We start from the raw sequence: 26,537 nt of genomic DNA on the forward strand, positions 1-26,537 counted from the left end.
TACACTAAAACTAAATTTAAAATCATACACCACAGTGGCAATGTTCAATTTCATGTGTATGTTATTTTTTTATTGTGTGGGCTGCTCATACAGTATATACAGATCTATTTAAGATTAAAGATTTAAAAAATAAAAATGCATAAACACCTAATTGGGACACCGAGCCTTGTGCCAGGTGAGGAAAGGGGACAAGTGAGGTAGAATCCAAAACGTTTTGTAATTGTATGTGTGGTGTTTCACCGTTCTCTTCCAGTCACAGAGTGGTTTACAGCCCATCCAAGGATGGTGTCAGTTTTCCTTCCATCTTACTCTTCACTCCTCATCCCCATAGAGGAAATCTTGTCCTCATGGAGGTGGAAAGTTTATCACCACCAGCCACATGATCAGATATCCCTCTTGGACACAATGAATGCTGGATGTCTGGACATAGCTGCAGAAGATTGATATATCAGGCATGCAAAAAGATCATTTCCCATGTGTATTGCAAGAGAGGACATGAGGTGAGATGTGGATGAGAACTTGTGGCCAAATGTAGAAGACAGGGTTGACTAGCACTGTTGTATTTCTATGTCTGTAGCTCTCCTATACAAGTATGTATAGTGTATAGTTTTGTATTTCATTAGTTTAGAATTACTTTAGTTTCATTTTCTGCAATTGGAAGTACTCTATGCAACAATGGCAAAAAATGCCCATTGAAGCATATTGCTACATTTCTGATTCATTTCTGTGACATATACTGTAAGGTAGCACAATCCATGCAATAAAGAAGTGACCTTGTTTTTGTTGTAATGGAATCATGGTTTATGCTACATAATTAAAAAATATACTTTGACAATAGTGACATTAATTGTAATTCTACCTGTTGTTAGTGATTTTTTTGGTCATAATGAGTGACAAAGTGTTACTATTGGTAGGCAAATGTTGTCAGTGTTTGGGTAGTCAAGCTGATCCTGAGATGTGTATAAAGTGTTTTTGTTGCATTAGTGCATTTTGAATGTGAGATGAACTGTTGTGCTGAGCTTCATGTCGGTAAAGAGAACTGTGTGAAGACTTTTGAAAAAGCGAAGTCGTATAGAGAAATGTGACTTAGCAATTGCAAAAAGCTAAGTCTTAAAAGATATTATTTCAGCTCAATATGAAATTTCTGCAGCGCTGAGATCTGTACAGCACTGACAAGACATCTAAACCGATGCCACATTCAGCACCAGGACAGACTCCTTATTAAAGATGCAGATGATACAGATACATGTTAAGCACACTTTTAACCACCTGTACTTAGGTCAAGTGCAAAACCAAAACCATCCACTGGACCTTTTTTTTTTTTATCAAATCTTTTTTATTATTATTCAAGGATGTAAACACAGACAATATACAACCATTGAACACACCATGGCATACCAGTCAGAGAAACATAGAACTTAATACCCCATAGCAGGACTTAGTCTCAGCCCTGTGTACCCACCACAGAACAAATACACAACAGACCATATACTCAAATTCACCTCCTTAGCCCCATTTATATGAGCTGTCGATAACTCCATGTAAAAAACGTCAAGAAAAGTTAGAACCCAGATCTGTGTATAAAATTAGAATGTATCTGTTGATGGTCGGTATTCCGAGAGGCCAATTTAATTTTAGCCCATACCATGCCCCATTCAAAGTTATACTCCAATTCTGGGACATCCCTTCTCCATATTCTGTTTAATGGGAACATTTTATAGGAGGCTTGATATATAGTATTAATGAAATACTGCTATAAGGTGGACACCATACCTTTAGATCCTCTTTTCTTGACAATCAACTCATGAAGTTTGATAATTTTAACAGATACATCATTTTTGTTAGGTTGTTTGCTGTAACTATATGATTACCATGTCCACTTGTATGTTGTGTTTTTGCCCTCTACTGTAAATCGAATTTTCCCTTTGAGGGACAATAAAGATCTGATTTGATCCGGATGTTTGGACAAAGGGGTACACTGTGCACCTTCACAGTTGCCCTAAGCTGTAAATAAAAGAAGAAAGATGCGCCTGGCAGGTTGAAGCTGTTCTTAATGTTCTGAAAGGAACATAACCCATCTGTATCGTAAATATCACCCAGGAAATGGATATCCCTGTTTTCCAACTGAGGAGGTGTCAGGCCTGCCCCCAATCACCAGACCCTTGTTGTTAAAAATCAGGAAATGGGGATGCCATCTGCAGGAAACACTACAGAACCTTTCTAATGAGCGGCAGACCTGGAGCAGTTGAGTTATAATCGCCCAAACCGTAATTGACATTGCCTGCTAGAGGCTGGCTTGCACGGGTCTAACCACACTAATTAGCTAAAAGCAGCTAACAGTTACAATTAGCAGCAGTTAGCGGTCATATTAATAATAATAATGGATTACATTTATATATAATGTTAGCATTTTATCTTGATACCCAAAGTGCTTCACAGTGAAGGGGGGAAACTTACCTCAACCACCACCAATGTGGTTAGGTTAACTAACATTACTTTAGCAAAAAGTTAAGCTATCTGTCCATCAGGAAACTCCATAAATCACCTTGGTACTGTACTCTGTCAACAAATTGCCCTCATAACATTACTGACTTCTTTATGACAAGTCCAAATGGTTCCACTTTACTTGAGGTCAAGGGAATAATTCATGACACCGTTATAAAAGCATTTGGCAGTGTAATAAAACTTACTGACATCTTTATGACAAGTTCAAATGGTTCCATTTTACTTGAGGTCAAGGGAATTATTCATAACACAATTATAATGACAATTGTCTCATGACAATCGTCAAAACCAAGCACATATGATGGTATAATGTAATGTTAACACATAAAGCTAAAAAGTTTCATAATTAGGCCTGCTATGTCATGTTTATGACAGGTTATGTTTTCTTGGTTAATGTCACGTTGTCATGACAAAGACATTTTTGTCTTGATTAATGTCAAGTTGTCATAACATAACATCTCAAACTTTGCATTAAAAGTGACATAATTGAGTGAATAGCACTTAATAACAACAGTCATAAACCTTCATAAAGACTCCTTCATGTTCATGACAGGTGTCATGTCATGGTCATGACGGTGTCATGTCAGTCTTATGAAGCCGCCTTCAAATAAAGTGTTACTGAAAGACCAGTAGTACAATTTAAAGTTTGTCACCGCCAGACCTCCATCTAATTTTCCCAGCTGGACAGAGGCAGACTTTAAGCCAGGACACTTCCCATTCCAAATGAATTTGGAAACAACTGCATGGAGTTTACCCCAGTAGCCAGAAGGGGGAGAGAGAGGAATCATAGAACTAATTAAAAATAGTCAGGGTAATACGATCATTTTTATAATACGTGCCTGAGTTAGGCAAGCTTGACCATCTGTCTAGATCACTTAGAACCCTATTCAGTGTTTGCGTGTAATTGTGTTTTACAATTTGATTCAGTGAGGGGAATATTTAAATACCCAAATATCTAAAGTGTTGGACATAGAGTAAATTTGCAGGCAAAGAGATAGTCTGGCAGCCTCGTTTAATGGCAAAAGGGCAGATTTTGACCACCCAAGCTCATTTAACATTGATTAAAGGTGTGGGGTAGATTGGGATGGATCTTTGATTGCAATTGAATAGAGATGCTAATAACAGAAGTTTGCCAGATCATCTGGGCCAAGGGCTTGAGTGAGAGCGCAACAATTTTTACTTCTAAGCACCATTGCTGAAGGATTTGAATATAGCACCTTTATCAGTTGGATAAAAGCCACACCAAACCCCATCGCCTCCCAAACAGACCATAGATAGAGCCATTCAAGTTGGTTGAATACCTTCCTTGCATCAAGGGACAAAACAGCTGCTGGGGTTTTGACGTCTATTGCTGCACTTTTGTGATTATGTGATGCAATCGTCTGACATTGTAAATGGACTGTACTTATATAGTGCCTTTATAGTCTTCCGACCACTCAAAATGCTTTACATTACATGTCACAGTCACCCCATTCACACACTGATGGCAGAGGCTGCCATGGAAGGTGCCAACTGCTCATCAGAAAGAAACTAATCATTCACACAGCCTTCAGGAGCAATTTGGGGTTCAGTATCTTGCCCAAGGACACTGCACATGCAGGCTGGGGGGAGCCAGGGATTGAACCACCAATCTTCCAATTAGTGGGTGACTCACTCAACAACCACAACCGCCCAGAGGCTAGATGCGACTTGATAAAGCAGGCAATAACATATGAGTTTGAAAGCGACGGGAGAGTACCTTAGAGTATATTTTCACATCAGAATTTTGCTGAGGGGCCTAAAATTACTACATTCTGTTGGGTCTTCAGGGGAGATCACTGCTATATTTACATCCCTAGACAAGCTGCCTTTTCCTATTGAAAAATGGATCATATCTAGAAGCAGTGGACTGATAAGATCACAAAAGGCTAAGTATAGCTCAGGAGGTATGCCATCAAGCCCTGATGATTTGCCTTTCTGTAGAATGAGAACAACGTCCTTTAGTTCTTCAAGTGAAATCCACCTTGCTAGCCTCTTGGCATCCCCCTCAGAAAGACGGGGCAAATTTAGTCAAGCTAGAAAGTCATCACATTTGTCCTTGTCAAAAGATGCATCTGTTTTGTAAAGATCAGAGTAAAAGCTACGAACAGTGTCATTGATCTGTGTAGGATCAGTAGTAATAGATTTAATTGAGGGGATGTCTGAAAACTGTTTGTTCGTCCTAATCTTCATAGCTATTAGATGGCTGGGCCTTGAACCATGGAAATAGTAATGCTGCCTGGTTCTGTGAATTAAGAACTCTGAGCACTGTTTAAGAATAACAATGATTTCCTTTTTTAACATTTCATGTTGTAAAGGTGCTTGCTCTGAGTAGTTCTTCTAAATTCACAAAGTCATTTTCTAATTTTTGTAACTTAGGAAGTTGCGCCTTGCGCAAATTAGAGGCTAATAAAAAAAACTTTAACGAATCCCACAGTATTCTGTGTCCTAAATCCCTCCTTTTTCAACAGAGTGGTGTTAAAATGCCACCTAGGTGCACAAGAAGACACACTGCTAAACACCACTGAGCAAAGCACACCTTTTTGGTCAGAAAGAGCTATGGGAAGTAATAGTAAAGAGTAATATTAGAGATCCCTTGAAAAGATTGAGGGGATGCAAATATATAATTAATTCTTGAGAAGGATTTATTCCGGGCAGAGAAAAAAGAATAGTCTTTGACTGAGGGATTGATTAATAGCCATAGATCAGTAAGCCCCACACTATTGGCCCATGCCTGCAGAGCAGAGGATGCCAGCTTCTGGTCTCTAGTCTCAGATTTGCCTGTCCTTTCTTCAACTAAGTTCCAAACAACATTAAACTATAAACTATAAATGAGTACTCACTTAACTCTTGAATCTTTATCAAAACTATTTGGTGCAAATTCAGATAAAAAGGCTATTTTCCTGCCATTAACTTCTACTTTGACAATAACCAGTCTGCCTGCTGTATCCAACCATGTGTCCATGATCCTGATTTTGGGATTACATCTAGCCACAATGGCCACCCCCTTAGTCTTTGTTCAAGATAATAAAAGAAGTTATCACATGATAACATTTATCAGCAAGGCACTTAACATCTTTCCCCAAAAATGTGTCTCCTGTAATAGTGCAATACTGAAAGATATATGTTAGCCCAGTCCAGTTTATTGTCCATGTGTACTCCCAGGTACTTGTAATCCTCTACAATGTCCACACTGACCCACTGGATGGAAACCGGGGTCATTGGTACCTTGGCCCTTTGTAGATCTACAACCAGCTCCTTTGACTTTGTCACATTGAGCTGCAGATGGTTCTGCTTACTCCATGAGACAAAGTTCCCCACCACAGCCCTGTACTCAGTCTCATCACCACTGCTGATACATCCCACCACAGCAGAGTCATCAGAAAACTTCTGAAGGTGGCAGGACTCTAGCTGAAGCTGAAGTCTGTGGTGTAGATGGTGAAGAGGAAGGGAGAGAGGACATTTCCCTGAGGGGCCACAGTGTTGCTGACCATGCTGTCGGACACACAGTGCTGCAGATGCACACATGCTGTGGACTGCCAGTCAGGTAGTCAACAATCCAGGACACAAGGGGGGTATCCATCTGCATCGTTGCCAGCTTCTCCCCCAGCAGAGCTGGCCGGATGGTGTTGAAAACACTGGAGAAGTCTAAAAACATGATCCTCACTGTGCTTGCCGGCTTGTCCAGGTGGGTGTAGATACAGTTCAGCAGGAAGACGATGGCATCCTCAACTCTCAGACGGGTCTGGTAGGCAAACTGAAGGAGGTCCAGGAGGGGTCTGACCATGGGCTGCAGCTGTTCCAGCACCAGTCTCTCCAGGGTCTTCATTATGTGGTCTGTAGTCCTTGGAGCCACTGATCCGTCTTTGGCACAGGCCGAAGGCAAGATGTCTTCCACAGAACAGGAGCCCTTTGAAGACTCAGGTGGAAGACATGGTGAAGGACTCCACATAGCTGGAGTTTCATCAGCTGTCCCCTCACCTGGTCAGCAGTCAGGCACACAGCAGAGGTTACGGGGGGACTCTACAGTAGGACTCTCCCAGGAAGATGGAGGACAGGGAAGCAGGGCAGACAGCAGCTGAGTTAGAGGGGGGATGAGCAGGAGCCGGTGTGCCGAATCTGTTAAAGAACAGATTAAGTTCATTGGTTCATTCATTGGTCCAAGCTGCCTTCAACTTCTCTGCTGCCAGTCGGTCTGAAGCCAGTGACGCTCTTCATGCCACTCCAGACCTCTCTCACGTTGTTCTGCTGGAGTTTTGACTCCAGCTTCCTCCTGTACTTCTCCTTGGCCTCCCTGATTTTCACCTTCAGGTCAGCCTGGATTGCCCTCACCTCCTCCCTATTATCATCAATAAAGGCCCTCCTCTTGGCATTCAGGATGTCTTTGATGTCCTTGTTAACCACGGATTGTTATTTGGATAACAATGGACCATGTTAGTTGGAACAGAAGTTAATGTAGCCAGTGATGCACTCAGTAAGCCCGCCAATGTCCTCTCTATGAAGCTCACAGAGTGCATCCCAGTTTGTCATCTCAAAACATCCCTGAATTGTCTCAAAGGCCTCCTCTGACCATCTCCTCACTGTCCTTGTGGTCGCAGGCTGCCTTTTAACCAGAGGCACATAGCAAGGTTTGAGGTGAACCAGGTTTTGGTCTGACCTACCCAAGGGAGGGAGGGGGGAAGAGCTGTATGCATCCTTAACCTTAGCATACAGCAGGTCCAGTGTCCTCTCCTCTTTAGTAGGACAACTCATATACTGGGTGAAATTAATCAGAGTTGTTCAAACACTGACATGGTTGAAGTCACCCAAGATTAATATGAGTGCACCCAGGTGTTGAGTCTGGAGTTCTGCTATGGCGGTGTGAATGGCATTGCACGCCGTTAGCTTGTCCATTTTATTCGCCAGTGATTTCACATTGACCATGACGAGAGAAGGCAGATACGGCTTAAATCTCTTTTGTCTGGACCCCTCTTCCCTCGCTGCATCGTTCCACCTCTACATCTTCAGTGTGTCCTCCTCCAAATCTCAGTGGGGACATTGGTTATCCTGGGTGCCATGCCACTCGGCTTCAGCGTGATCAGCTGTTCCCTGGTGTAAACAATGCGGCCAAACAGCTGTTCTGCAGCAGTGCCCTGACCGAGTAGCAGGAGTTTCATGGCAAAAAAAAACCAACCAAAACACTCTCTACTCTCATTTCCGTAAAGACCGTAGTTTAAATTACACTTACACAAAGTTACTCAAGTTTTATAAGAAAAAGGAAAGCTAAAAGTTGATAAGACGGAGCAACGGCAACAGGCACCATGCATGTTGGCACATGCACACATGACAACAGCCACATTAATTAATTACAATGTAACAACCTTAAGAATATATCCAGAATTAGGATTTATGTCTCAGCAGGATTTGGAAAAACTTGTTCATGTATTTATCTTCAGTAGACTCAACTACTGTAGTGGTGTCTTTACAGGTCTCCCTAAAAAATTGATCAGACAGCTGCAGCTGATTCAGAACGCTGCTGCTCGCGTTCTCACTAACAGCAAGAAAGTGGAACACATCACTCCAGTTCAGATGTCTTTACACTGGCTTCCTGTTTGTCAAAAAAAAAGATTTCAAAATACTACTACTACTTTTGGTTTATAAAACACCTTATGGTGGGGTATGCGATTCTTATCCAATGCACGTATTTTAAAAAAAAATCTGGTGTTTGTACACAGCCCTGGCTCTGTAAATGGGAAATAAATAAAGTGGCTCGGACCAGGCCACACAACACTTTTCAAGCCATTCCAGCCATGATTTGTGTGTCAGGTAATGTTAATGAGTTGCCCACAGACATTCATCTTACTTTCTAGTTTGCCAAGATATCCTGTAGTTGTGATGCTGTAGTAGCAGGAGAGTTGTGACTCTGTGTCTAGAGCTGGTGTGCTGGCTCTGGGAAGCCGTCTTGTCCTCTCTGGCTGTTAGCTTTGCAGCAGCAACTATAGGGATAGTTTGCTAACTCATAACCTACCTAAGCTAACCCACAACCTAGCTAGTGTTAGTTACATTACTTGCTGTGTCGTTGTTCACTCTATATCATGGTTTTTGTCATGGTATTGTATTTCTCCAGAATCGCATACCCCACCTTTAATGGTCTGGGCCAAAGTACATTTCTGATCTTCTGCTATGTTATTAACCATCCACACCTCTCAGGTCGTCTGGGACAGGTCTGCTTTCTGTCCCCATAGTAAAAACTAAACATGGAGAAGCAGCATTCAGTTTTCATGCACCATTTATTTTCTATTTAACTCTTTTTAAGTGTATTTAAATATATTTTTATATTGCCCCATGTTGCTTTTATGTTTTATGTAAAGCACTTTGAATTGCCTTGTTGGTGAATGTGCTATACTACTCTTTGTGTGCACTGACGTGACAGTGAGCTGCTGTAACAAAAGAGTTTCCCCTCGGGGATCAATAAAGTATTTCTGATATACAAATAAACTTGCCTTGCCTTAATAAAAATACAAATATTTGCAATAAATATATGCAATTTTTTGACCCTGAAAATATTTGTGCAGTGTGCTTTCAAGGTAGACCAGTGGGAGGCCATGTGCCTACATTAAACACAAAGCAGTTTGATAGAATTTTTTGGAGCTTAGCGATGCATGATGTGTTATGGCTGGGGAAATGGGGAAATGTGTCTACAGCTACGGGGCCTAACATATCCCAGGAAGAACATGACATGCCTGCCAGGAGAAAAGGTAACAACCAAGCAAAATGGGGTTACCAACACTCCATAATGTAGCTTCATTTAGTTTTATTAGAAAGGTCATATAAAGAAATTAGTACAACCCCTTTCCCCACTCTATCAGGATCTTACCTAGGTAAAAAAAAAAAAACGGTGGTCCCTCTAAGTTGTACCCTTATACAATATTCTTCAAGATTTGACATAAACATGCCTTAATCTCACCTATGCAGACTTATAAAACATTTGAATTTACATTTGAAAGTACATTATTACAGAGCTCCATCTCTCTAAACAGGAAGGGTGCAGAAATTGCTTGTCCTGTGTATCCACTGTGCTACCAGAGTTTGAATGCCAGAGTTTGCAGTTTGAATGGTATATGTCTAAATTGTTTTAGTAATTAGTTGTGATGATGTTTAATTATATTTGCTGTTTTAAACAAATGATTATGATGCCTGACCCTTTCCCTATACAACAAACCAATAAGCAGCTATATGAGGCTGAAGACCAGAAGACCAACTAAATGGGACATACTCATTTAAAAACTACAGTCTCTTGACACTATATGTCACAGCCACACCTTGATGGAAGGGGATACCATACCAGGTGTCAGCTGCTCATCAAATAGAAACTAATCATTCACACACACACACACACAAACACACACACACTGATGGGACAGTCTTCGGGATCAATTTGCTAGCGTCTTGCCCAAGGACAGATACAGACACTTCAACATGCAGGCTGGGGGAAGCCGGGGATCAAACCGCCAATCTTCCATTTGGTGGGTGATCAGCCTCTCTACCTCTATGCCACAGTCGCCCCAAAGGGAAGGGGGCTCATGACTTCAGCAGTGCAAAGGCAATTATGGGAAAGAACCAGCTCGTTCAGTACAAGCTGAGACATAAAAAGATTAGTGTGATTGAAGGCTGAGTAGGTACGTAGGAAGTGTGCTGTGGGATTCAATGTGTGTGAGAGGTACTGTATTATTAATTCTTTGTCAAGTGTCAAGTGTTTTCCCCAGGAATCAGTAAATTAAATGTTTTCCTCTTTTGAAACTTGAATGCTGGATCTGTTATGGTATGGACTGAATTGCCCATCAGTGCATATAAATGAGGATTTCTAGTTGTGGAAGTACAGGCATGTAAGGGCACAGTGAATTGGAGCTCATTATGGATTTTTCTTAAGATATTAGCATATGACATAAAATCTTTTTTCTTTTAGGATCACCACAACAGCTGCCTGCATGATGGACCTGCGCAGATACCCACTGGATGAGCAGAACTGCACCTTAGAGATTGAGAGCTGTAAGTAACACTGAGTTTGTGTAATATTCTTAAGGTCTCTTTCACACCTGTAGTTTGGTTCAGCTGGTACAGACCACGGAAACAAATAATACACTGTTGCCTTTTAGTTCTGGTCAATAATAATAATAATAATAATTATGGCACATGTTAACATAATTATGTAATGACAGTGGTAATATTAATATTAATAAAATAATAATAGGAACAATAATAAGACTAATAATAATAATTGTAGTAGCGATTGTCGAGCAGGAACGTGGCAGCATTAAGAGGCCCGCAATCATAGATCCAGATTCTACAGCTCTGAAGGCAGAAATACCTGCTGAAGGCGACAGAAGGAGAGAGACAAGAAAGTCTCAAGTCTACTCTTAAATGTGGAGATGGTGTCTGCCTCCCAAACCCAAACTGGGATCTGATTCCACAGGAGAGGAGCATGATAGCTGAAGGCTCTGGCTCCCATTCTACTTTTGGAGACTCTAGGAACCACAAGTAACCCTACATTCTGGGAGTGCAGTGTTCTAGTTGGGTAGTAAGGTACTATGAGCTCTTTAAGATATGATGGTGCCTGACCATTAAGGCACTGTACTGTCTAAAGACAAAGAGGTAGAACCTTTATTTTGTAAAGTACAGCGCAAACATAAGCACACTAGCCAATGAGAAGCAAGGGGGTATTGAAGGCCCACCGACCAATGAAACAAACTTTGAGTGGTAAATTTGTTTTGTCAGTAAGAACAGAACAAGAAATCGAACTGAATTTGTGCTTTTTGTTGTTTCTGGCTGCATGGTTCAAATGTACCTTGGTCCCCAGTACTGACCTTTGGTGCTGGAGACTGGGGTTCCCACACTAGGCAATGGATTCTTTACTCCTCGATTGTAGCCTCGCCCAGGCAACAATTGTAGCCTGCTGAGGGGTTCATTGAGATGTTTATGGTCCACTTGGCTTTCCATACTGGAGGTCACTTTTTGGTAGCCTTGCAAACTAGGCTAACCGTACTTATGTTGTAAGAAAGCAATCAGTGCCAGTACTGTTTTGCTTGTTGTCACTTCACTTAAATGTTTGAGCTTCACTGTACAGAATGATGTGCAGTGGTGTGAAAAAGTGTTTGCCCCCTTCCTGATTTCTTATTTTTTTTGCATGTTTGTCACACTTAAATGTTTCAGATCATAAAACAAATTTAAATATTAGTCAAAGATAACACAAAATGCAGTTTTTAAATGAAGGTTTTTAAGGGAAAACAAAATCCAAACCTACATGGCCCTGTGTGAAATAGTGATTGCCCCCTAAACCTAATAACTGGTTGGGCCACCCTTAGCAGCAACAACTGCAATCAAGCGTTTGTGATAACTTAGCTTACAGCACTGTGGAGGAATTTTGGCCCACTCATCTTTGCAGAATTGATGTAATTCAGCCACATTGGAGGGTTAAGTAAGAGACTGGGAAAAAACAGTCCCAGACCATCACACTACCACCACCATATTTTACTGTTATGATGTTCTTTTTCTGAAATGCGGTGTTACTTTTACGCCAGATGTAATGGGACACACACCCTCCAAAAAGTTCAACTTTTGTCTCGTCAATCCACAGAGTATTTTCCCAAAAGTCTTGGGGATCATCAAGATGTTTTCTGGCAAAAATGAGACGAGCCTTAATGTTCTTTTTGCTCAGCAGTGGTTTTTGTCTTGGAATTCTGCCACGCAGGCCATTTTTGCCCAGTCTCTTTCTTATGCTGGAGTCATGAACACTGACCTTAAGTGAAGCAAGTGAGGCCTGCAGTTCTTTGGATGTTGTTGTAGGGTCACTGAATGGCTGAAGAACAAAATGAAGACTTTGGAGTGGCCTAGTCAAAGTCCTGACCTGAATCCTATTGAGATAGTTTGGCATGACCTTAAAAAGGCAGTTCATGCTCAAAAACCCTCCAATGTGGCTGAATTACAACAATTCTGTAAAGATGAGTGGGCCAAAATTCCTCCACAGCGCTGTAAAAGACTCATTGCAAGTTATTGCAAACGCTTGATTGCAGTTGTTGCTGCTAAGGGTGGCCCAACCAGTTATTAGGTTTCCTACCATATTATTCATATAATAACAACATAAAACTAAAAATATTTAACTGAAAATGTACTACTGGAGTCTTCGAACAGCAGACAGACCTTTGTGATGGGTCGTTCAAGAACACTGGTCTTGGTCTTGATCTTCACTGAATGAACTAGGCGTTTTGTATCTGGCATGATTTCCATTACTCTTTCCAGCATCCATGGCCCTCAGGGTGAAATTGAGTCAACAATCTGTTGTTAACTTACTTCCAAGAAAATGTATTAAGTCGTTGATTGCTGTGTGTGAGTGAGAGAATTAAAAACTTTGATAAACCGCAATCTTTTAAGTTTAGTGTTGTGCTTGTGAAGTGAATCTATGACAATGTGGACACACGTTGTTGTGTAATGGAGTACTGCCCTGCCAGTAATTCCCTGGCTACTGGTGGCTACTGGTGCCTGGACTGGTGGCTATTGGTGGCTTAAATTAATCCTGAACCTGATGGGAAGCCAATGCAAAGAAGGTTGTGATACAGGTTGTGATATAACAGCCCTTAGTTTTGTAATATTTCCTAAATGGAATAAACATGTATGGGTCAATGATTTGATGTGTTTGTCAAAGCACATAGCCTGATCAAATACAACACCGAGATTTCTGAGATTAGACTGTACAGCTGAAGAAAGGGACCCAATACACTGACCAACCTTGGAAGGTAAGCTATCTGAAGCAACAATAAGGACCTCAATCTTATCTGCATTGAGCTGTAAAAAGTTGTTAGCCATCCAGTCCTTAATGGCAGTCAGACAATTGTGCAAAACGGTCAGTTTGTCAGTCTTATGAGGCTTAAAAGAGACATGAGAACCAGTCCAGTGTGCTCACAGAGACACCCACCCATTGCCTTAGCTTTTGAATCATTATACTATGATCAACAGTGTCAAAAGCTTCACTATGATCCAGCAGCACCAAAACAGAGCATTCACCCACATCAGAAGACATCACTATGTCATTGGAGACACTGAGAAGAGCTGTTTCAGGGGCATGCTTCTGTCTGCAGTCAAGACGGCAGTGAGCTGTTTGGCAACAACTTTTTCTAAAATTTTTGAAATAAAAGGCAGCTTAGATATAGGCCTATAGTTTTTGGGAAGGGACGGATCAAGGTTAGTTTTTTCAGAAGAGGCTTGACAACTGCATGTTTAAAATAAGCTGGGACACAACCAGATTGGAGGGAGCTATTTATCATATAGACCAGGCATGGACCAATAGACCCAAGTACATTTTTGAGCATGGAAGTTGGTAAAATGTCTACAGGGCTTGACGAAGGTTTCACACTGCTCACCAGATCAATGAGGTCTTGCAGGGAAATAAGAGCGACAGAGTGGCCTGGGAAGAAACTGGAGAGGGAGAGGGAGATTCTGGGGTGTGTTTGGAGTGTAAACAGTCATTCATGTGGAGAGGACTGTACCGCATGCTTGAGAGGACCAGCAGTGTCCAATGTAACATTTTTCCCCCACTGGCCCACTTGGCCAGTAGATCAATTTTACTGGGCCCTTGTATACTTTATCTGGCCTGGCAGCCAAACAATTAAAATAACTCTTTTTCCACAATTGAATCATTCATTACAACATTTCAGTGAATATTGATAGATAGAACAGTGAGAGAAAGAACATAATGGCATTTGTTTGTGTGCACGAGTTCACTCCAAACTCCTGTCGGTTTCCGTGAGCTACCTGTCCCTTTAAAAAAATTAACTCTCCCAAACGGCCTTTGCAGCTAATTGCCAGCAAACTGTACAAAACATACCACAGTCACTGTTTTCCACCCAGGAGTATTGTTGCTTTCAGGAGTATTCGTTTCTTTCACAGACATTTTTTTCGAGTACCGGTAAGTAGCCTATGTTCAGTATATACAGTGGGTACGGAAAGTATTCAGACCCCTTTAAATTTTTCACTCTTTGTTTCATTGCAGCCATTTGCTAAAATCAAAAAAGTTCATTTTATTTCTCATTAATGTACACTCAGCACCCCATCTTGACAGAAAAAAATAGAAATGTAGAAATTTTTGCAAATTTATTAAAAAAGAAAAACTGAAATATCACATACTCAAGTATTCAGACCCTTTGCTGTGACACTCATATTTAACTCACATGCTGTCCATCCTCCTTGAGATGGTTCTACTCCTTCATTGGAGTCCAGCTGTGTTTAATTAAACTGATTGGACTTGATTCGGAAAGCTACACACTTGTCTATATAAGACCTTACAGCTCACAGTGCATGTCAGAGCAAATGAGAATCATGAGGTCGAAGGAACTGCCCAAGGAGCTCAGAGACAGAATTGTGGCAAGGCACAGATCTGGCCAAGGTTACAAAAGAATTTCTGCAGCACTCAAGGTTCCTAAGAGCACAGTGATCTCCGTAATCCTTAAATGGAAGAAGTTTGGGATGACCAGAACTCTTCCAAGACCTGGCCGTCCAGCCAAACTGAGCAATCGTGGGAGAAGAGCCTTTGTGAGAGAGGTAAAGAAGAACCCAAAGACCACTGTGGCTGAACTCCAGAGATGCAGTAGGGAGATGGGAGAAAGTTCCAGAAAGTCAACTATCACTGCAGCCCTCCACCAGTCAGGGCTTTATGGCAGAGTGGCCCAATGGAAGCCTCTCCTCAGTGCAAGACATATGAAAGCCTGCATAGAGTTTGCCAAAAAACACATGAAGGACTCCCAGACTATGAGAAATAAGATCCTCTGGTCTGATGAGACCAAGACTTGAACTTTTTGGTGTTAATACTAAGCAGTATGTGTGGAGAAAACCATGCACTGCTCATCACCTGCCCAATACAATCCCAACAGTGAAACATGGTGGTGGCAGCATCATGCTATGGGGGTGTTTTTCAGCTGCAGGGACAGGACGACTCGTTGCAATTGAAGGAAAGATGAAGGCGGCCAAGTACAGAGAGATCCTGGAAGAAAACCTCTTCCACAGTGCTCAGGACCTCAGATTGGGCCGAAGGTTCACGTTCCAACAAGACAATAACCCTAAGCACACAGCGAAAATAACAAAGGAGTGGCTTTGGACCAACTCTATGACCATTCTTGACTGGCCCAGCCAGAGCCCTGACCTAAACCCAATTGAGCATCTCTGGAGAGACCTGAAAATGGCTGTCCACCAACGTTCACCATACAATCTGACGGAACTGGAAATGATCTGCAAGGAAGAATGGCAGAGGATCCCCAAATCCAGGTGTGGAAAAACTTGTTGCATCATTCCCAAGAAGACTCATGGCTGTACTAGCTCAAAAGGGTGCTTCTACTCAATACTGAGCAAAGGGTCTGAAAACTTATGACCATGTGATATTTCAGTTTTTCTTTTTTAATAAATTTGCAAAAATTTCTACATTTCTGTTTTTTTTTTTCTGTCAAGATGGGGTGCTGAGTGTACATTAATGAGAAATAAAATGAACTCTTTTGATTTTAGCAAATGGCTGCAATGAAACAAAGAGTGAAATATTTAAAGGGGTCTGAATACCTTCTGTACCCACTGTAGTGCAGCACATTTATACTGAGGTGATGAAGTCACTGATGTGGAGGCAGAGTAACACAAGGTGTGCTTCAACTGGTTGGCTTTCTGCCAGAAAGGCCTGAAGGCAAACGTCTCCCACGTGTGGATAACACAGAGTGCATGTAACGTGGAATATGTGTGTCTTCCATGAAGCGTTGAGCACATGCATTTAAAGTCAAGTCTCTGGATATTTGTCTGATATACCAAGTCCTCCAGTCATATGAGGTTATAACAGTATGTATGATGAATGAATGACGCTAGGGCAGGAAAGACCGTGTATTGGCCAGTCACTGACCTGGATGGGCCAGTGACTGGCCAATCATCTTGGCCTGCATAAACTTTTACTGGCCCCGGGCTATCGGGCCATTGGTTATGTCAGACCCTGACCTGTGTTGAAAAGTAGAAGTTACTAAGCGTAACTCCTGTCCTGTGAATACCCCTGTGGTGAATAAATGAGGAAATGAAGAAATAAAGTGCTTGATTACTTGTTGAGCATCCCTGAGGGGACGTATTGACAAATAGATGTTACTCTCGCCATGTGCTGAGCGAGACTGACGTCATCTTCCCGCGATGGCAAGGCCCTGCTAAGGATTGTGTCTGTAAAAGTGAATAGAACCACCAGGGTGACGCCTGGTGGCCGATTTGATTAATTGAGTTTGAGTGTTGAAATATTCAAATAGTGAATGTGTGCATGTAAGAGATAAGTGACAGTTAATTACTGTTACCTGCGTTAATTAGCCGACAGGTGTGTGTTTGATATGATCAACAATGTGCAATGTTTACCTTTCTGCCTGAAGCCCCTTTTGGGAATAATATAATTATGTTAAATTTGCTGCATTTCCATTTGACCCCACTGCTGTGGCCATCAAACAATATGTGCTTTCTAACCTCCACCCCTCAAGCACCTCGATATCTGTGTCCTCTCAGCTGTTGTTTCCATGATTCAGCGTAAGCAGGCTCATTTATATGCATCAATTTATACTTGGTGCTTTGCCTTGACCATTTAGATTCCAGTTGATTGCAGCTGTGCATACATACGGTTTTATAAATCTGAATTTTTTTTTTGGGCATGCAATTTTTGGCTTTTGTACATGTACACTTTTAGTATGGATCCTACACACTGTTTTATAAATGAGACCCCAGGACTTCATCAAGACTTGTAAAACTTTGAGACTTAAGAGAGCAGAGAAATGACTTTGCTATGCAGAATAAAATGTATTAACTAATATGTTATGTTTAATTCATTTTATAGGAAGAATGCGAAGTTTATTTCAACATGCCGACTTTGATAAAGAACAGTAGAGACTCTGTTAACAAGAACTATTCTTTATGTGAATACATTAATATATTTGTACAAAGTATGGCTCAGCATGTTCTGTATTGACAAAACAATTTCAGTGAAATGTGTGATAATTTGCTATACAGTTTCATTAATGTAAGTTCTCGCTTTCAACTCAAATGACATATTTCAAAGAATATTTTAAACTGAGTGCTCATTGTCTTAACCTTAGTACTAATCAATTAAACATGCCTAAGGTTACTTAATGTTGGGCATTAGCCTATTATGATGTGATAAAACGCAACACAAGTTAGATTCTGTTATTTAATATGAACGCTGATTTTATTCTGATAGCTGGAAGTGAGTGTAAATCTGCTCCTTCCTCTTACCAAAATTAAGGTCATTCAATATGATCATTTTAATGCCTTTTGAGCCCAAATTTACTACAAATGTGACGACTTTTCTTCTGACCTCTTGGTCATCCACCGGATTGTACTGGAAATCAATGGGGTTAGCCGGCCATTCATTTTCTGATTTCTTGAAAAACGTTGGACCTTGTATTCATAGCTTGCATTCAACTAATTTCTTAGCACTTAATCCTCTGTATGTATCATCATCTGGGTTTGACTTTGTGTCTACAAACCTCCATTGTAACACACTGGTGTTCTCCTGGATCACAGCTACACGATTGGTGTGGAACCATATGTGTTCAATGGAAATATGAAAGACTGAATCCTCAAGTTCAAGTTGTAGCTCTGACTTCACCATTGTGTCCACTCTCACTCACAATACTACAGCTGTGTGCACCATCCTGGGAACTGATTGGTTTCAAGGGAGCCACTATTCCTTTTCCCATCATAAATGAAACAGAAATTTCACCTCTGCTGTTCATCATCCGCAGGTAGCTCACAGTGCCATATGAGTCAACACTCAACTGTAGACCCGGTGCCCTTTCCGTGGGCAGTTTGTCTTTATCCACATTAAACATTTTTGCTTTATCTTCCTCAGGAATAGTACAGCGCATAATCTGCTGTTCTTTTCAGTGCAAAGCTTGCACAGCTGGGTGAAGATGCCGCTTCAAAAAGGTGAACAAGCATGCAATATTCGACTGGACATTGATTGACATCACCATTAGGCTACCACAGAAGTCATTTGCTGATACCCTCACTTGGTGGAACATTGAGCGAATATCTGCCATTACAGTCACTAGGCTGTTTGTTAAATCAGGGCCTTGTAGCAGCTCAGAGTTAAGTCACTTTCCTTGGTGGGATGCACTGCAATCGAAGACTACTCTTAACGTTTTCTTCTTGGGGTGATATACTCCATGGTGTGGAATGTATCAAAATCTGCCATTTGTCTTTTCCAGCTGCTCTGACGGTACTACTTCAGCACATCCCCTCTCAATTACATCAGTTACAAAGTCAGTGTATTCCTTCTTGAAATGTTAATTTCTTTGGAATTTCCTTTTCAGCCCTAGGAGGCGTTGTTCTGCAACTGAGTGGTTATTTGGCATGATCAAGTCATCTCTCCTAAAAAGGTAGGCCCAGATTATAGTGTCCATCTTTCAATATTACACTATCATTTGCACATTTAATGAATTTCTTCATTTCTTCCATTGACATCACATGCTTGTCCTCTTTCTCAGTGAAGTCTTGGTTGTATTGACTGATCAAGAGCTGCTCTATCTTTGCATTTGAGATTCTATTGCATTACATTTTTGGATGGCTTGTTGTGTCTTTGCCATCATGAACTCTAAGAGGTCCATTGACAATCCACCCCAGATGTGTTCTCACAGCAAGCGGTCCATTTTCTTGGCTGTTAATTACCTCCCATGGTTCCATGACTTTTGGGGCGTTTTTTCCAATCAGCAACTCCACTTTCGCATCAATGCCAGGAATGTGCACATTGTTCAGGTATGGCCATCTGCAAAGATTGTCCTTTCTGATGATGTTATCTATGGTCACAGGCATTTCCTCCTGTGTGTACACTTGCAATGAAAGCAGTCCAGAGATCTCAAGACCTGTGACAAGTTGAAATGGTACACACTTCTCTTGGCTCATAGTATGCAACATTATGCTCGTCTTTCTGCCTTTGATGTTCAAGTTTGACATGAATTGCTCTGTGCAAAAACTAGCAGTACTGCGATGGTCGAGGAAGGAATATGCCTTAATGATTTTATCACTTTTGCTGCTTATCACTTTTGATTTGGACAGGAATGGAAAGTGCACAGTCATTCTTACTGGCCCCAATATGCCTACACGACTGGAAGGTGACAGGTTGCCTGCATGTGGCTCCATCTGCTGGACATTGCTCTGTTCCTGGGCTTTTCATTCTCCTTGTACTCTATGTGTACTCCTGGGTGTGGTTTGTTACACACATCTCATGTCAGGTGCCTTTTGCAATCCTTGCTCATGTGTCCTTTCATGAGACATCCAAAACACATTCCATTTGTTCTCAAAAAGTCTATCTTGTCTTTGTTTGACCTTTTCTTGACGTCAAGACATAATGCGAGTATGTGCTCACTATTACAGAATGTACAGTGGGCTGGTTGAGCTGATGGGTCAATACTTGTGGCAAAACTTCCAGTCAATTTGGGCCTGGACTTTATCCTTTCCTTTGACTTGATTTCCATCTTGGCGATTGGCAAAAATTGGGTCAGAGTGAATTTGAACTTGCTTAACAAGGAACTCAACAAGATCCACTAACCTCACTGTTTTTCTGCTCTTGCAAATCACAGGCAACTGATGTTCAGTTTTCATGGACTTTGGATGGCAGCTTGAGTACTATGGCCTTAAGGTTGGATGCCAAATCCATCTCATCCATGTGTGACATATCCTGCTCTGAATTACAGCAGCCTCTGAGAAACAGTGAGTATGCTTGTAAAGCCTTTGGATCTTCAGCTCTGATTGATGGCCAGGATATGAGCTTGTTCTATGTAGGCACTTGCAATTCTGTATCCATTAATTGTTTTGTAACAGACTTTTGGCCTTTTGGAAACCCCTATTAGGATCCATGTATCGACAACTCTTAACTAAGGCTTGAGCTGGGGCTCTTGTGTGTTGTTCAAGGAAGTACAGTCTTTCTTTACTACTCTACTTTAGACTCAATGAATGTTCAAATGATTTTTGAGATGCACTTTGAGCTGGCTGTGTTGATGTTACAGAGGTAGTAGAGTGAAGCAGAGTTCCAGTCTTTTGTTTCACACTTGTGGTCTGTGCTGTGGTTGGTAGAACAATCTCTTTGATCCATATTTCTCCATAATTACATTAACGTATTCATTCATGCCGTCCACGGATGTATCAGGATTTTCTTGGGCCATTTCCAGGACTGTAATCTTGGCTGATGTTGCTGCCAGTTCTGTATTAAGAGCCAGTATTTCCTTCTTCCTCCTTAGTTCCTCCCTTTGACAATTCAGCTGCTCCTCTTTTAACTCCAGATCATGCTCTTCCTTGAGCACCACTTCCTTTGTCCTGAGTCCATTGTTCTTTTTCATACCATGTGGCTGAAAAAACGAATAGTCCATTGCCGATGGAAATGTTAACCAGTTCTGATGGACTCCAAAATCTAACGTAAGTGTCAATCTGGGCACTGCTTAGGAGCCTAGACCATGGTCGAATATAGTTCCTATTGGTTTGGTGCTGTTTCACTGTTCACAAGTACTGCCACGTGGTTCGAGTTACTAAGACTACTATGTTACCTCCTGCCTATGTGCCAGGTTGTCATGTTTGTTCAAGGATGTATGCAATGTCGTAGCGCACCGGAGTGAGCGAGTATGAATACCAGACCCCAGTGTCCCTAACCACTGGGTTGACGGTCTCCCTTGTGGGAGGCCTAAGGGATCAGTTTGAGGTTTTTTTCCACCTAAAGGTTATTAGTATCTGAAAGAGAATTAAAGGACAAAGTGAGGTATGCCCCTCGTTCTAGGAATCATTCTGCCTAAAACTCCTATCCTAACATCTTTAATGCTTGTCACTCTCTTGAGGTACAACATTATAACATTATTAGACAATTGTAGAATGCAAGGGTCCTTACCTAAGCATTGTTGAAAAAATCCTTGGGTATCAATTGAAGAAGTCAAAAAAGAGAAAACGGTGATCTACTTGGTTTTATTAACCAAAAGCACAAAGCAAATGCTTATACAGAGTAAAAAAAAAAAATTGGGAATCAATATTTATATTAAATAATAGAATAATAATTATTATTACTATTATTAATAATTAATAAGTGGGGCACCACTCTCAAAGAAGAGACAATTGATAGCCAATTAATTTATTTAGTCTCATAAAATATACTAAACTTGTGGTAGTTTAGGTGTATCACTTCCTGGTTTACTTTGTAGTAGTCTCCTTCCCTTGTGTGTCTTGTGTTTTTACTTCCTGTCTGTGTTTTCCCTCCAGTTTTGATTGTTGGTCCTCCCTTGATTGTTGGCACCTGTGTCTTGTTATCTCACCTCCCCTAGGGTATTTAGTCTTGGTCTTTTCTTTGTTCTGGGTCGGATCATCGTTGTTCACATGGTGCTGTTGCTGCAAAGCGTATCTAGTGAGTTTATATTAGATTCTTTGTTCTCCTGTGGTCCTTGTTTGGATTTTGGATTCTGGATTCTTGGATTTTGGATTTTGCCTGCTCCCCTGTGAACTGTGTTCCCACCTTGGACTCACTCCCCTGCTTTCACCCATGCTATCTGGTACTTATCTGCCTTTTGTCTTCTCATTACCTGTCTGCTCACCTCTGCCTGTTCTTGCCTGCATACCACCCCACAATAAACACGGTAGTCATCAGGCTACTTTTCCTGAGACTGCTTCCTCATCATCTGCTTTTGGGTCCACATACCTCCATACAGCACCCCCTACGACAGAATGATCCGACCAAACATGGACCCAGCAAGCAATAACCCAGAAGTAGCACCCTACCACTTAGCGCTGGCTAACCGAGGGATTCTGTTAGGCCAGCATGAACAATTACTCAGGGTTCTGACAGACTGCCATCAGGCCATGGTTTCCCAAATCACTCAGCAAACCCAACAGGTCTCCCGACTCATCACCCAGCTCTCGACAGTCGGCACCGCCTCGCCTCCGGATTCCGGTCGCTCTCCACCGCTCCCGGTATCTACTGGATGGCGGCAGCCATCGCTCCCGGTGTCTGCTGGATGGCTCCAGCCATTCCTCCCTGTCTCTGCTGGATGGCTCCAGCCATCACTCCCTGTCGCTGCCGCTGGATATCAGCCGCACCCTGTCCTCGCCTCGGCCGCTGGATATCAGCCGCACCCTGTCCTCGCCTCGGCCGCTGGATATCAGCCGCACCCTGTCCTCGCCTCGGCCGCTGGATATCAGCCGCACCCTGGACCCCCTGCTGGATCGCAGCCGACTCGTTTCCCGGCTGGATCGCAGCAGCTCCTTACTCCCAGCCCTGAGGTTCCGAAGCCATGTCCGGAGGTCCAGTCACCAGTGCCATGTCCTGCTGCCACTCCGGCTCCAGTCCCTGTTGGGTCGCAGCCGCCCCTTGCTCCAGTCCCTGCTGGATCGCAGCAGCTCCTTGTCCCAAGCCCTGAAGTTCCAAAGCCGGCTCCCAGTCTAGCGGTCCCGTCGCTAGCTCCAGTCCCTACTGGATCACAGCAGCTCCTTGGTCCGGATCCGGCTCCCCGTCTTGCTGTCCAGACGCCGGCTCCATGTCCAGCCGCCTTGCTACCGGCTCCAGGCCCAACCGCCTCGGCGCCATGCCTTGATGTCCCAGCGGCTTCAGGTCCAGCCGCCTCGCCGCCCTGCCTTGGTGTCCCGCCTTTGCCGGCTCCCGGCTCTGCCGCCTCGCCGCCCTGTCTTGATGTCCCGCCGTCGCCAGCTCCACGCTCTGGTATCCAGTCGCCGGCTCCCCGTCCTGACGTCTCGTTGCCGGTTCCCGGCCCCGCTGTGCCGCTGTTGGTCCCTGGGTGGATGGGCAGGCCTCCCGGAAGGTTCAGCGTCCGCCGCCGGCCTCCAGAGACTCTCCGTCTTCGCCGCCAGCCTCCAGAGACTCTCCGTCTTCATCACCGGCCTCCAGAAGGGTTCCTACTTCGTCGTCGGCCTCCAGAAGGGTTCCGCCTTCGTCGCCGGCCTCCTGTGACTCTCGGTGTTCGCCGCCGGTCTTCTGTCTGGTCTTCGGATGGTGTCGGTCTCCATCGCGGACCTCGGGGGGATCAGCTCCGAGGTCCCCAGCTCTGCACCTGTCCAGCCCCCTGAGCTCCTGTGGTCCTTGTTTGGATTCTGGATTCTTGGATTTTGGATTTTTGGATTTTGCCTGCTCCCCTGTGAACTGTGTTCCCACCTTGGACTCACTCCCCTGCTTTCACCCATGCTATCTGGTACTTATCTGCCTTTTGTCTGCTCATTACCTGTCTGCTCACCTCTGCCTGTTCTTGCCTGCATACCACCCCACAATAAACACGGTAGTCATCCGGCTACTTTTCCCTGAGACTGCTTCCTCATCTGCTTTTGGGTCCACATACCTCCATACAGGACCCCCTACGACAAAACTAGCAATTTGGAACTCTGAATAATAATTAAATAACTATAACCAATAGCTATTGATAGCTATTACCATCAATAGCTAATAGGTTAAAGGATTTGGAGTTCAACATAGAAAAAGTTGGGGATGTATTCACTCTTTACATTAAAGAAAGCATCTATATCCACAAGCATTTATGGTTATTTGAAGGTGGGTGCATAAGACTAACATGACACCGTCATAACCATGACATGTCAGTAAGTGTCATTTGGTCAGTTATGTCACTTTTAATGCAAAGTTGACATTGTTTGAGATGTCTTTGTTATGACAACTTGACATTAACCAAGAAAACATTACCATAAATATAAAAATGCCATAGCAGGCCTAATTATCAAACTTAAAGAAACTATTTAACTTTGTGTTAACATTACATTATAATGTCACATGTGATTGGTATTGACATGAGACCATTGTGTCATAAATAATTCCCTTGACCTCAAGTGGAACCATTTGGACTTGTCATAAAGATGGCAAGTTTTATTAAACGGTCAAATGTTTTTATAATGGTTTCATGAACAATGAGCTGAACAATGAGCTTTAAACTGACTGTTACTATGAGCGATACACACCGTCTCATTGTTTTCACATTGTCACAAGATCCTTTGTTTAACCAGAAACAGCGATGTCGCTCACCACCAGACTCCCCTGATTAAAAAAACGTTTTTTAACTCGCTGACCATCTTAAGACCCATCTTATTTAAACTGGACAGAAACAAAATAAAACTGACCAAAACCATCTCTGTTAGTCTTTCCACTGTTCCAACAATCACCAACTCTGGTTTGGTCGAAATAAATCCTTTAGTCGCTGTGTTAGATGAGAAAAGAACCACTCGCTATATCATTCTCTGCTCAGGACGCCATTACTCCACTATATCTTTACATAGTAAACAGTTGTTTGCTGCTATATTAATGTTCAAAATCTTGTATATAGAACCTTATGATACATCTTAAATACAGGATAGTACATCAGTGAAACAGCAGAGACTCTGGACAAGAGACTGAATGAACACAGAAACAGACAGCACCAGCTGTTTGTGAACACCAAACCAAAACCACTGGAAAAGGTCAGAGGTCATCGATCAGGAGTCAGTGGACGGCCAGAGAAAGATCAAGGAGGAAATTCGCATCTGGCACCAGGGACCATCCTTGAACAGAGACAGAGGTTACCACCTTCAACCATATACAACCACCTCTTATCATATGACTGAAGTTCCATACTTAGGTCACATGAGGACAACTGAAACACCTTTAGTTGCAGTTAGATGCAGTAAAAAGCTCCAGAAAAAGCTAAAAAGTGGACCTAAAGGTAAGGTTATTTTGTTCAACTATAAAATAGCTTCTTCTGAGCTTGAATTAGGATTTTTCCCACCAATGTTTGTGCACCACATTTGTAGGGATCTGTCTGTCTCACTCAGATTGCTCGCTCCTCCAGGTTGCTGATTTTATGAATACTTTCAAAACTTTCAATATTTATCACTGCAACCTCCATATTTCCTGATATAGGCAGATCTCAAAAGAAATGTGTACATATGTACAGAAAAGGGGTGTGTGGACTCCAAAAGGATGATTTTGTTCTTTACTCATTTTGATACATTGTTACCTCTGTAATTAATTTTTGTTTTCATTTTTCATTATATCTGTATTTCCTGTGACAATCCAAGAATATGTTCATAAAGCCATACCTTACATTCATAGGCAGCTGACCTCTTTATTATCTCCATGTTTCCATGGTTGCTCTTATGCACTCATTTCACCTGGTTATTTGCCACCCTGTCACTGCCATTAGCAACAACACCAATATCTTCTACCTATGTTTCACATTATGTGCATCGCATTACATTAACTGCAGCTTGTTTGTAATGAGAAAGCCAACAAGACTTCATTTCAAAGACCAATTCTGTCAAGTAGACGAGGTATTTTCTCTGGACTAGAGTGCAATTACAGCATTCTCACCAGTCCGGGGGAACTGTACCAAGAGAGAAAACACTCCTGAACTAAACACTCTAAACTAAACATGGCAGGTGTGAAAGCGCCCTCAGCCATCAACTAGTGATGGTATTGTGCTCATATATACTATATTTTGCCTTGATTCAAATGTGCTTGTCCTTGTTTTAGTTAAGGTTTAAGTTGTTTGTTCCCCTGACTCTCTTAGATGGTTACACCACTGATGACATCGAGTTCTACTGGCAGGGAGGAAGCAATGGAGGCTCAGTCACTGGGGTGGAGAACATCGAACTGCCCCAGTTCTCCATCATAGACTACCAAACCCTCTCCAAGAAAGCTGTGTTTGCCACAGGTAATAGATTCATACAGTGTCAATTCAACCCTTTTGACCTGTGAATTTTATTTAAAGATATTGAATTCTCTGTACTATAATTGGTATGATAGCACTAATTCCATCAGTACATACTTACCACTCTGCCGCACTCTCTTTTTAACATAAACACTGTTTTCATTTACTAATGAATTCAAATCACTTCTACTTTGCTGTTGTGTAATGTAAAATATCTGTGCAAGTAAAACTGACTGCAATAATTAGAGACAACAGCATACATGTGGAATATAAAAGCTATGTTTAAATGCAAAAGTC

The 26,537-nt window shown here is 42.2% G+C and overlaps 1 protein-coding gene across 4 annotated transcripts in view; it reads left to right on the top strand.

The window, feature by feature from the left end:
* The window catches only part of gabrb1 (gamma-aminobutyric acid type A receptor subunit beta1), a 91,004-nt gene that overhangs the window by 47,105 nt on the left and 17,362 nt on the right, over positions 1 to 26,537 (top strand). For all 4 annotated transcript variants that reach the window (XM_044166377.1, XM_044166376.1, XM_044166378.1 and 1 more), the window contains 2 exons: positions 10,469 to 10,551; positions 26,100 to 26,243. In XM_044166377.1, coding sequence (XP_044022312.1) covers positions 10,469 to 10,551; positions 26,100 to 26,243 — 227 coding nt within the window. The remainder of the gene's footprint in view (positions 1 to 10,468; positions 10,552 to 26,099; positions 26,244 to 26,537) is intronic.

Source organism: Siniperca chuatsi, linkage group LG15 (genome assembly GCF_020085105.1).
Source record: "Siniperca chuatsi isolate FFG_IHB_CAS linkage group LG15, ASM2008510v1, whole genome shotgun sequence".
NCBI classification, from domain to species: domain Eukaryota; kingdom Metazoa; phylum Chordata; class Actinopteri; order Centrarchiformes; family Sinipercidae; genus Siniperca; species Siniperca chuatsi.